Source organism: Centruroides vittatus, unplaced genomic scaffold, assembly GCF_030686945.1.
Source record: "Centruroides vittatus isolate TY-2023 unplaced genomic scaffold, ASM3068694v2 contig_1187, whole genome shotgun sequence".
Taxonomy (NCBI): domain Eukaryota; kingdom Metazoa; phylum Arthropoda; class Arachnida; order Scorpiones; family Buthidae; genus Centruroides; species Centruroides vittatus.
This window is the reverse complement of record NW_027120760.1, coordinates 43,334-56,739: the sequence shown is the minus strand read 5'-3', so window position 1 is coordinate 56,739 and position 13,406 is coordinate 43,334. Positions and strand designations below refer to the sequence as shown.

Here is a 13,406-nt window from a genome sequence, read left to right as displayed (position 1 = left end):
CAGAAAAAGTCAATAACTAGAGTTTAAATTTTTCAATGTTTTATCGCGTTTACGTAAACAATTTACATATACAAAATAAATATTTTAATAAAATTTGACGCAGGGTGTTGTCTAAAATTCGGCTACAAAAAAATTATAGTGCTAGATTAGTAACATTTCGAAATATTACAAGAAGTATCAGAAAAAGTCGACTTGCACCAACTTGCACTGACTTGCACCAATTTTTATAGACTTGCACCGACTTGCACAAACTTGTACCAACTTGCATTGATTTGCATTGACTTGCATTGACTTGCATAGACTTGCATTAACTTGCACCGACTTGCATATTTTTGCACCTACTTGCATTGACCTGCATTGACTTGCACCGACTTGTACCGACTTGCATCGACTAGCACCGATTATCATTAACTTTCACTGACTTGTTTTGACTTGCATCGATTTGCATAAACTTGCATTGACTTGCACCAACTTGCATTGACTTGCACCGACTTGTTTTGATTTGCATTGACTTGCATAGACTCGCACCAATTTGCACTGACTTGCATCGATTTGACTTAAACTTGCATTGATTCGCACCAACTTGCATTTACTTAAACCAACTTGCATCAACTTGCATAGACTTGCACTGACTTGCATTGACTTGCATCAACTTTTACCGACTTGCACCGACTTGCATCGACTTGCAGAAACTTGCACCAACTTGCTCTGACTAGCATTAATTTGTACTAACTTTTTTTTGTCCTGGCTTGCACCAAATCGCATTGACTCGCACCGACTTGCACCGACTTGCATTTATTTGAACAGACTTGCACCGACTTGCACCGACTTGAACCGACTTGCATTGACTTGCATTGACTTGCACCAATTTGTATGGACTTGCATCGACTTGCCCCAACTTGTACTGACTTGCATTGACTTGCATAGATTTGCACTGACTTGCATCGACTTGCATAGACTTGCATTGACTTGCATTGATTTGCATCAATTTTCATGAACTTGCATTGATTTGCACAGACTTGTATTTACTTGGATCGATTTGCATAGTCTTGCACTGCCTTGCATTGACTTGCATCGACTTGCAAAGTCTTGCACCAGTTTTCATTGATTTGCATTGACTCGCATTAACTTGCACTGACTTGCATTGATTTGCACAGACTTGCATCAAATTGCATTAACTTGCATTAACTTACACCGACTTGCATTGAGTTGAATTGACTCGAAATATTTCAAAAAGTATCAAAAAAGTTCAAAAAACTTGTGTTTCAACTTTTTGATGTTTTATCGCGTCTACTTAAAAAATTTACATATACAGAATTAATACCTTGGTAAGGTTTAACACAAGGTGTTGTTTTGAACTTAAATAAATTAAAACTATAGTGCTGGATAAGTAAGATTTCAAAATATTACGAGAAGTATCAGAAAAAATCAAATAACTCGAGTTTCAATTTTTAGATGTTCTATCGCGTGTACAATGAAAATTTACATATATATAATGAATACCTTAAAAAGTTTTAACGCAAGTTGTAGTTTTAAACCAGGAATTAGCAAACTTATAGATAGAAATTAGAAAGTTTTTAAATATTACGAGAAGAATCAAAAAAAGTCAAAAGACTCGAGTTTCAACTTTTAAATGTTCTATCGCGTCTACAATTAAAATTTACATATATAAAATAAATACCTTTGTTAGGTTTAACGCGGGTTATTCTTCTAAACCAGGAAATACATAAATTATAAATCTGGATTAGTAAGTTTTCAAAATATTACTAGAAGTATCAGGAAAAGTAAAAAAACTCGAGTTTCAACGTTTCGATGTTTTATCGCGTCTACAATAAAAATTTACATATATATAATAGATTTCTCGGTAAAATTTAACGCGATTTTTTTTTCTAAACCAAGAAATACGTAAATTATAGATCTGGATTAGTAAGTTTCCGAAATATTACGAAAAGTATCGGGAAAAGTAAAAAAACTCAATTTTCACTTTTACGATGTTTTTTCGCGTCTACAATGAAAATTTAAATATATTTAATATATATAGTTTGGTGAAATTTAACGCGGGTTGTTGTTCTAAATTTAACGATACCAAAATTATAAATCTGGGTCAATAAGTATACAAAATATTACGAAAACTATCAGAGAATATAAAAAAACTCAAGTTTTTACTTTTCGATGTTCTATCGCGTCTACAAAAAAAATTTTCATATATATAATAAATGCCTTGCTAAGGTTTAACGCGGGTCGTTGTTTTAAACCAGGAATTACAAAAATTATAGATCTGAATTTGTAAGTTTTCAAAATATTACAAGAAGTATCAGAAAAAGTCAAAAAACTTGAGTTTCAATTTTTGAATGTTCTGTTGCATCTACAATTAAAATTTACATATATAAAATAAATATTTTGGTTAGTTTTAACGCGATTTGTTTTTCTAATCCAGGAAATACCAAAATCATAGATTTGTATTAGTAAGTTTTCAAAATATTAAAAAAAGTTTCAGAAAAAGTCGAAAACTACAGTTTAAATTTTTCAATGTTTTATCGCGTCTACGTAAACAATTTACATATACAAAATAAATATTTCAGTTAAACTTGACGCAGGGTGTTGTCTAAAATTCGGCTGCAAAGAAATTATAGTGCTAAATTAGTAACATCTCGAAATATTACAAGCAGTATCAAAAAAAGTCGACTTGCACAAACTTGAACTTACTTGCACTGATTTGTATAGACTTGCACTGACCTGCACGAACTTGTACCAACTTGCATCGACTTGCATAGACTTGCACTGACTTGCATATTTTTGCACCTACTTGTATTAACTTGCATAGACTTGCATCAACTTTTACTGATTTGCATTAACTTGCATAGACTTGAATCGAATTGCACTGATTTGCATTAACTTGCATCGACTTGCATTAACTTTAACCGACATGCATTGACTTGCACTGACTTGCACCAACTTGCATTTACTTAAACTGATTTGCATCGACTTGCAAAGACTTGCATTGACTTGCATTGACTTGCATCGACTTGCATGGACTCGCATTGACTTGCATCGACTTTCATAGACTTGCATTGACTTGCACTGACTTGCAACGACTTGCACCAACTTGCACCAACTTGCACCGACTTTTAACGACTTGCACCTTTTTGCATCGACTTGCAGAAACTTGCACAAACTTGCTCTGACTTGCATTGATTTGTACTGACTTGCATTGATTTGTCCCGAATTGCACTAAATCGCATTGACTTGCACTGACTGGCATTTACTTAGACCGACTTGCATCGACTTGCATACACTTGCATTGACTTGCACTGATTTGCATTGACTTTTCTTGACTTGCATCGATTTTCATAAACTGGCATTGACTTGCATCAACTTGCATTGACTTGCACTGACTTGTTGTGACTTGCATCGACTTGCATAGACTTGCATTGATTTGCACTGACTTGCATCGACCTGCATAGACTTGCATTGATCTGCAAAAATATGCATTGACTTGCATCAACTTGCACAGACTTGCATCGAATTGAATAAACTTGCATTGACTTGCATAGACTTGCATTGACTTGCACTGACTTGCATCGACTTGCATGGACTCGCATCAACTTGCACCGACTTTTACCAACTTGCACCGACTTGCATCGACTTGCAGAAACTTGCACCAACTTGCTCTAACTTGCATTGATTTGTACTCACTTGCATTGATTTGTCCCGACTTGCACCAAATTGCATTGACTTGCATTGACTGGCATTAATTTGCATAGACATGCATTGATTTGCATTGACTTGCACCGACTTGCATTTACTTAAACTGACTTGCATCGACTTGCATAGACTTGCACCGATTTGCACCAATATGCACTGACTTGCACCGACTTGCTTCAACTTGTACTGACTTGCATCGATTTGCATGAATTTGCACCGACTTGCATCGACTTGCATAGACTTGCACCGACTTACATTGACTTGCATTAAGTTGCATTGACTCAAAATATTTCAAAAAGTATCAGAAAAGTTCAAAAAACTTGTGTTTCAACTTTTCGATGTTTTATCGCATCTACAGTAAAAATTTACATATACAGAATTAATACCTCAGTAAGGTTTTACACAGAGTGTTGTTTTGAACTCAACTAAATTAAAACTATAGTGCTGGATTAGTAAGTTTACAAAATATTACGAGAAGTATCAGAAGAAATCAAAAAACTCGAGTTTTAATTTTTCGATGTTCTATCGCGTCTACAATAAAAATTTACACATATAAAATAAATACTTTAATACAGTTTAACGCGGGTTGTTGTTTTAAACCAGCGGATAAAAAAATTATGAATCTGGATTAGTAAGTTTTCAAAATATTACGAGAAGTATCACAAAAAACAAAATACTCGAGTTTTAAATTTTCGATGTTCAATCGCGTCTACAATAAAGATTTACATATATATAATAAATACCTTAAAAAGGTTTAACGCGGGTAGTAGTTTTAAACACGGAATTAGCAAAATTTTAGATGAAAATTAGGAAGTTTTTAAAATATTACGAGAAGAATCAAAAAAAGTCAAAAGACTCGAGTTTCAACTTTTAAATGTTCTATCGCGTCTACAATTAAAATTTACATATATAAAATAAATACCTTGGTTAGGTTTAACGCGGGTTGTTCTTCTAAACCAGTAAATACAAAAATTATAAATCTGGATTAGTAAGTTTTCAAAATATTACGAGAAGTATCGGAAAAAGTAAAAAAACTCGAGTTTCAACATTTCGATGTTTTATCGCGACTACAATGAAAATTTACAGATATTTAATAAATGCCTTAGAAAGGTTTAACGCGAATTTATGTTTTAAACCAGGAATTAGCAAAATTATACATGGAAATTAGTAAGTTTTAAAAATATTTCGAGAAGTATCAAAAACAGTAAATAAACTCGAGTTTTAACTTTTTGATGTTCTATCGCGTCTACAATGAAAATTTACATATATATAATATATACCTTAAAAAAATTTAATGCAAATTTGTTGTTCTAAATTTAACGATACCAAAATTATAAATCTGAGTCAATAAGTTTTCAAAATATTACGAAAACAATCAGAAAATATCAAAAAACTCGAGTTTTAACTTTTCGATGTTCTATCGCGTCTACAATAAAAATTTACATATATTTAATAAATGCCTTGCTAAGGTTTAACGCGGGTTGTTGTTCTAAACCAGGAATTACTAAAATTATTAATCTGAATCTGTAAGTTTTCAAAATATTACGAGAAGTATCAGAAAAAGTCAAAAAACTTGAGTTTCAACTTTTGAATGTTCTATCGCGTCTACAATTAAAATTTACATATATAAAATAAATATTTTGGTTAGGTTTAACGCGATTTGTTTTTTTAAACCAAAAAATACCAAAATTATAGATTTGTATTAGTAAGTTTTCAAAATATTAAAAAAAGTTTAAATTTTTTAATGTTTTATCGCGTCTACGTAAACAATTTACATATACAAAATAAATATATTAGTAAAATTTGATGCAGGGTGTTGTCTAAAATTCGGCTGCAGAGAAATTATAGTGCTAGATTAGTAACATTTCGAAATATTACAATAAGTATCAAAAAAAGTCGACTTGCACCAACTTGAACTGACTTGCACTGATTTGTATAGACTTGCACCGACTTGCACAAACTTGTATTAACTTGCATCGACTTGCATAGACTTGCACCGACTTGCATATTCTTGCACCTACTTGCATTGACTTGCATTGACTTGCACCGACTTGTATTGACTTGCATCGACTTGCATCAAATTTTACTGAATTGCATTAACTTGCATAGACTTGCATCAAATTGCACTAATTTGCATTAACTTGCATCGACTTGCATTAACTTCAATTGACATGCATTGACTTGCACTGACTTGCCCCAACTTGCATTTTATTAAACCGACTTGCATCGACTTGCATAGACTTGCATTGACTTGCATTAACTTGCATCGACTTGCATAGACTCGCGTTGACTTGCATCGACTCGCATAAACGTGCATTGACTTGCACTGACTTGCATCGACTTGCATAGACTTGCACCAACTTGCACCAACTTTTACCGACTTGCACCGACTTGCATTGACTTGCAGAAACTTGCATTAACTTGCTCTAACTTGCATTGATTTGTACTGAGTTGCATTGATTTGTCCTGACTCTCATCAAATCGCATTGACATGCACCGACTGGCATTTACTTAAACCGACTTGCATCGACTTGCATAGACTTGCACTAATTTGCACTGACTTGCATCGACCTGCATAAACTTGCATTGACTTGCAAAAACTTGCATTGACTTGCATCAACTTGCACCAACTTGCATCAAATTGAATAAACTTGCATTGACTTGCATAGACTTGCATTGACTTGCACTGATTTGCATAGACTTGCATAGACTTGCACCAACTTGCACCGACTTTTACCGACTTGCACCGACTTGCATCGACTTGCAGAAACTTGCACCAACTTGCTCTAACTTGCATTGATTTGTACTGACTTGCATTGATTTGTTTTGACTTGCACCAAATCGCATTGACTTGCACCGACTGGCATTAATTTGCATAGACATGCATTGACTCGCACCGACTTGCATCGACTCGCATAAACTTGCACCAACTTGCACCGACCTGTACCAACTTGCACCAATTTGTATGGACTTGCACCGACTTGCTTCAACTTGTACTGACTTGCATCGACTTGCATAGATTTGCACCGACTTGCATCGACTTGCATAGACTTGCACCGACTTGCATTGATTTGCATCGATTTTAATAAACTTGCAACGATTTGCACAGAGTTGTATTGACTTGCATCGATTTGCATAGCCTTGCACTGCCTTGCACCGACTTGCGTCGACTTGCAAAGACTTGCACTGGTTATCATTGATTTGCATTGACTCACACTAACTTGAACTGACTTGCATTGATTTGCATTGACTTGCATTAACTTGCACTGACTTGCATTGAGTTGCATTGACTCGAAATATTTCAAAAAGTATCTGAAAAGTTCAAAAAACTTGTCTTTCAACTTCTCGATGTTTTATCGCGTCTACAGTAAAAATTTACATGTACAGAATTAATACCTCAATAAGGTTTAACACAGAGTGTTGTTTTGGACTCAACTAAATTAAAACTATAGTGCTGGATTAGTAAGTTTTCAAAATATTACGAGAAGTATCAGAAAAAATCAAAAAACTCGAGTTTCAATTTTTCGATGTTCTATCGCGTCTACAATGAAAATTTACACATATAAAATAAATACCTTAATACAATTTAACGCGGGTTGTTGTTTTAAACCAGAGGATAAAAAATTTATGTATCTGGATTAGTAAGTTTTCAAAATATTACGAGAAGTATCACAAAAAACAAAATACTCGAGTTTTAAATTTTCGATGTTCTATCGCGTCTACAATATAAATTTACATATATATAATGAATACCTTAAAAAGGTTTAACGCGGGTTGTAGTTTAAAACACGGAATTAGCAAAATTTTAGATGAAAATTAGGAAGTTTTTAAAATATTACGAGAAGAATCAAAAAAAGTCAAAAGACTCGAGTTTCAACTTTTAAATGTTCTATCGCGTCTACAATTAAAATTTACATATATAAAATAAATACCTTGGTTAGGTTTAACGCGGGTTGTTCTTCTAAACCAGTAAATACAAAAATTATAAATCTGGATTAATAAGTTTTCAGAATATTACGAGAAGTATCGGGAAAAGTAAAAAAACTCGAGTTTCAACGTTTCGATGTTTTATCGCGTCTACGATGAAAATTTAGATATATATAATAAATTCCTTAGAAAGGTTTAACGCGATTTTTTTTTTCTAAACCAAGAAATACAAAAATTATAGATCTGGATTAGTAAGTTTATGAAATATTACGAGAAGTATCGGGAAAAGTAAGAAAACTCAATTTTAACTTTTACGATGTTTTATCGCGTCTACGATGAAAATTTAGATATATATAATATATACTTTGGTTAAATTTAACGCGAGTTGTAGTTCTAAACTAAAAGTTATAAAAATTATAGATGGGAATTAGTAAGTTTATATAATATTATGAGAAGTATCGAAAAAAATCAAAAAACTCGAGTTTCAAATTTTCGGTGTTCTATCGCGACTACAATGAAAATTTACATATATTTAATAAATGCCTTGGTAAGGTTTAACGCGGGTTTTTGTTTTAAACCAGGAATTTTCAAAATTATACATGGAAATTAGTAAGTTTTCAAAATATTACGAGAAGTATCAAAAACAGTCAAGAAACTCGAGTTTTAACTTTTCGATGTTCTATCGCGTCTACAATGAAAATTCAAATATATATAATAAATACCTTAAAAGAGTTTGACGCAATTTGTTGTTCTAAATTTAACGATACCAAAATTATAAACCTGGGTCAATAAGTATTCAAAATATTACGAAAACTATCAGAGTATATCAAAAAACTCGAGTTTCAACATTTCGATGTTCTATCGCGACTACAATAAAAATTTACATATATTTAATAAATGCCTTGGTAAGGTTTAACGCGGGTTTTTGATATAAACCAGAAATTCGGCAGCAAAAATTATAAGTGCGAGATTAGGAAGATTTCGAAATATTACAAAAGTATCAGAAAAAGTCGACTTGCACCAACTTGCAATGACTTGCACTGATTTGTATAGACTTGCACCGACTTGCACAAACTTGTACCAACTTGCATCGACTTGCATAGACTTGCACCGACTTGCATATTCTTGCACCTACTTGCATTGACTTGAATTGACTTGCACCGACATTGCACTGACTTGCACTGATATGCACCGATTTGCATTTAACTTGCACTAGACTTTGGGGGCAATCATTTTTTTTTTTTGACACCTACTTTGCATTGACTTGCATTGACTTGCACCGACTTGTACCGACTTGCATCGACTTGCATAGACTCGCAACGATTTGCACTGACTTGCATCGATTTGCATTAATCTTGCATTGACTTGCACTAACTTGCATTTACTCAAACTAAGTTGACTCGACTTGCATAAACTTGCATTGACTTGCATTGACTTGCATCGACTTGCACCGACTTGCACCAACTTGCATCGACTTGCAGAAACTTGCACCAATTTGCTCTGACTTGCATTGATTTGTACTGACTTTTTTTTGTTTTGACTTGCACCAAATCGCATTGACTTGCACCGACTTGCACTGACTTGCACCGACTTGCATCGACTTGCACCGACTCTCACCGAATTGCACCAACTTGTACTGACTTGCACTGACTTGCATAGATTTTCACCGACTTGCATCAAATTGCATAGACTTGAACTGACTTGCATTGATTTGCATTGATTTTCATAAACTTGCAACGATTTGCACAGACTTGTATTGACTTGCATCGATTTGCATAGTCTTGCACTGCCTTGCACTGACTTGCATCGACTTGCAAAGACTCGCACCGGTTTTCATTGATTTGCATTGACTCGCATTAACTTGCACCGACTTGCATTGATTTGCACTGACCTGCATCGAATTGCATTAACTTGCACTGACTTACACCGACTTGCATTGAGTTCAATTGACTTAAAATATTCTCAAGAATTATCAGAAAAGTTCAAAAAACTTGTGTTTCAACTTTTCGATGTTTTATCGCGTCTACGTAAAAAATTTACATATACAGAATTAATACTTCGGTAAAATTTAACACAGGGTGTTGTTTTGAACTCAAATAAATTAAAACTATAGTGCTGGATTAGTAAGATTTCAAAATATTACGAGAAGTATCAGATAAAATCAAAAAACTCGAGTTTTAACTTTTCGATGTTCTATCGCGTCTACAATAAAAATTTACATATATAATAATAAATACTTTACTAAGGTTTAACGCGGGTCGTTGTTTTAAATTAGGAATACCAAAATTATAGATCTGAATTTGTAAGTTTTCAAAATATTACAAGAAGTATCAGAAAAAGTCAAAAAATTTGAGTTTCAACTTTTTAATGTTTTGTCGCGTCTACAATTAAAATTTACATACATAAAATAAATATTTTGGTTTGTTTTAACGCAATTTGTTGTTCTAAACCAAAAAATATTAAAATTATAGATTTGTATTAGTAAGTTTTCAAAATATTAAGAAAAGTATCAGAAAAAGTCGAAAACTAGAGTTTAAATTTTTCAATGTTTTATCGTGTCTACGTAAACAATTTACATATACAGAATAAATACTTCGGTAAGGTTTAACACAGGGTGTTGTTTTGAACTCAAAAATAAATTAAAACTATAGTGCTGGATTAGTAAGATTTCAAAATATTACGAAAAGTATCAAATAAAATCAAAAAACTCGAGTTTTTACTTTTCGATGTTCTATCGCGTCTACAAAAAAAATTTACATATATATAATAAATGCTTTACTAAGGTTTAACGCGGGTCGTTGTTTTAAACCAGGGATTACCAAAATTATAGATCTGAATTGGTAAGTTTTCAAAATATTACAAGAAGTATCAGAAAAGTTCAAAAAACTTGTGTTTCAACTTTTCGATGTTTTATTGCGTCTACGTAAAAATTTACATATACAGAATTAATACCTCAATAAGGTTTAACACAGAGTGTTGTTCTGAACTCAAATAATTCAAAACTATAATGCTGGATTAGAAAAATTTCAAAATATTACAAGAAGTATCAAAAAAAATCAAAAAACTCGATTTCAATTTTAAGATGTTTTATCGCGTCTACAATGAAAATTTACACATATAAAATAAATACTTTAATACAATTTAACGCAGGTCGTTGCTTCAAACCAGCAAATACCAAAATGATGAATCTGGATTAGTAAGTTTTCAAAATATTACGAGAAGTATCACAAAAAACAAAATACTCGAGTTTTAAATTTTCAATGTTCTATCGCGTCTACAATAAAAATTTACATATATATAATAAATACCTTAAAAAAGTTTAACGCAGGTTTTAGTTTTAAATTAGGAATTAGCAAAATTATAAATGGAAATCAGAGAGTTTTTAAAATATTACGAGAAAAATCATAAAAAGTCAAAAGACTCGAGTTTCATCTTTTAAATGTTGTATCGCGTCTACAATTAAAATTTACATATATAAAATAAATATTTCGGTTAGGTTTAACGCGATTTGTTTTTCTAAACTAGGAAATATTAAAATTATAGATTTGCATTAGTAAGTTTTCAAAATATTAAGAAATGTATCAGAAAAAGTTGAAAACTAACGTTTAAATTTATCAATGTTTCATCGCATCTACGTAAACAATTTACATATACAAAATAAATATTTTAGTAAAACTTGACGCAGGGTGTTGTCTAAAATTCGGCTGCAAAGAAATTATAGTGCTAGATTAGTAACATTTCGAAATATTACAAGAAGTATCAGAAAAAGTCGACTTGCACTAACTTGCACTGACTTGCTTCGATTTGTATAGACTTGCACCGACTTGCACAAACTTGTAAGAACTTGCATCGACTTGCATAGACTTGCACTGACTTGCATATTCTTGCACTTACTTGCATTAACTTGCATAGACTTGCATCAACTTTTACCGATTTGCATTAACTTGCATAGACTTGCATCGAATTGCACCGATTTGCATTAACTTGCATCGACTTGCATTAACTTTAACTAACATGCATTGACTTGCACTGACTTGCACCAACTTGCATTTACTTAAACTGACTTGCATCTACTTGCATCGACTTGCATAGACCTGCATTGACTTGAACTGACTTGCATCGACTTGCATGGACTTGCACCAACTTGCACCGACTTTTAACTACTTGCACCTTTTTGCATTGACTTGCAGAAACTTGCACCAACTTGCTTTGACTTGCATCGATTTGTACTGACTTGCATTGATTTGTTTCGATTTGCACTAAATCGCATTAACTTGCACTGACTGGCATTTACTTAAACCAACTTGCATCGACTTGCATAGAATTGCACCGACTTGCATTAACTTGCATCGACTTGCATAGACTTGCATTGATTTGCACTGACTTGCATTGACTCGTCCTGACTTGCATCGATGTGAATAAACTTGCATTGACTTGACCCAACTTGCATTGACTTGCACTGACTTGTTTTGACTTGCATCGACTTGCATAGACTTGCATTGATTTGAACTGACTTGCATTGACCTGAATAGACTTGCATTGATCTGCACGAACTTGCATTGACTTTTATCAACTTGCACCGACTTGCATCAAATTGAATGAACTTGCATTGACTTGCATAGACTTGCATTGACTTGCACTGACTTGCATCGACTTGCATGGACTTGCACCAACTTGCATTGACTTTTATCGACTTGCACTGACTTGCATTGATTTGTACTGACTTGCATTGATTTGTCCCAACTTGCACCAAATTGCATTGACTTGCACTGACTGGCATTAATTTGCATAAACATGCATTGACTCGCACCGACTTGCACCGACTTGCACCAATTTGTATGAACTTGCATTGACTTGCTTCAACTTGTACTGACTTGCATCGACTTTCATAGATTTGCACAGACTTGCATCGACTTGCATAGACTTGCACCGACTTGCATTGATTTGCATCGATTTTCATAAACTTGCAACGATTTGCACAGACTTGTATTGACTTGCATAGATTTGCATAGTCTTGCACTGCCTTGCACCGACTTGCATCGACTTGAAAAGACTTGCACCGGTTTTTATTGATTTGCATTGACTCGCATTAACTTGCACCAACTCTCATTGATTTGAACCGACTTGCATCGAATTGCATTAACTTGCACCGACTTACACCGACTTGCATTGAGTTGAATTGGTTCGAAATATTTCAAAAAGTATCAGAAAAGTTCAAAAAACTTGTGTTTCAAATTTTCGATGTTTTATCGCGTCTACGTAAAAAATTTACATATACAGAATTAATACCTCAGTAAGGTTTAACACAGGGTGTTGTTTTAAACTCAAATAAATTTAAACTATAGTGCTGGATTAGTAAGTTTTGAAAATATTACGAGAAGTATCAGAAAAAATCAAAAAACTCGAGTTTCAATTTTTAGATGTTCTATCGCGTTTACAATGAAAATTTACACATATAAAATGAATACCTTAATACAATTTTACGCGGGTTGTTGTTTCAAACCAGCGGATACCAAAATGATAAATCTGGATTAGTAAGTTTTCAAAATATTACGAGAAGTATCACAAAAAACAAAATACTCGAGTTTTAAATTTTCGATGTTCTATCGCGTCTACAATGAAAATTTACATATATATAATGAATACCTTAAAAAGTTTTAACGCGGGTTGTAGCGTAAAACGAGGAATTAGCAAAATTATAAATGGAAATTAGGAAGTTTTTAAAATATTACGAGAAGAAGCAGAATAAGTCAAAAAACTCGAGTTTCAACTTT

General features: G+C 33.1%; 1 protein-coding gene across 1 annotated transcript; it reads right to left on the bottom strand.

The window, feature by feature from the left end:
• Positions 1–11,971: 11,971 nt before the first annotated feature.
• Positions 11,972–12,712, bottom strand: LOC136983084 (keratin-associated protein 5-4-like). The gene has a single exon (XM_067279717.1). The coding sequence runs from the start codon at positions 12,710–12,712 to the stop codon at positions 11,972–11,974; it is 741 nt and encodes a 246-aa protein (XP_067135818.1).
• Between the last annotated feature and the right edge of the window lie 694 nt (positions 12,713–13,406).

What these genes read in the sequence shown, in the direction of transcription:
- LOC136983084 (XM_067279717.1), bottom strand. Translation starts at nt 12,712, where the DNA reads ATGCAAATCAATAAAAACCGGTGCAAGTCTTTTCAAGTCGATGCAAGT.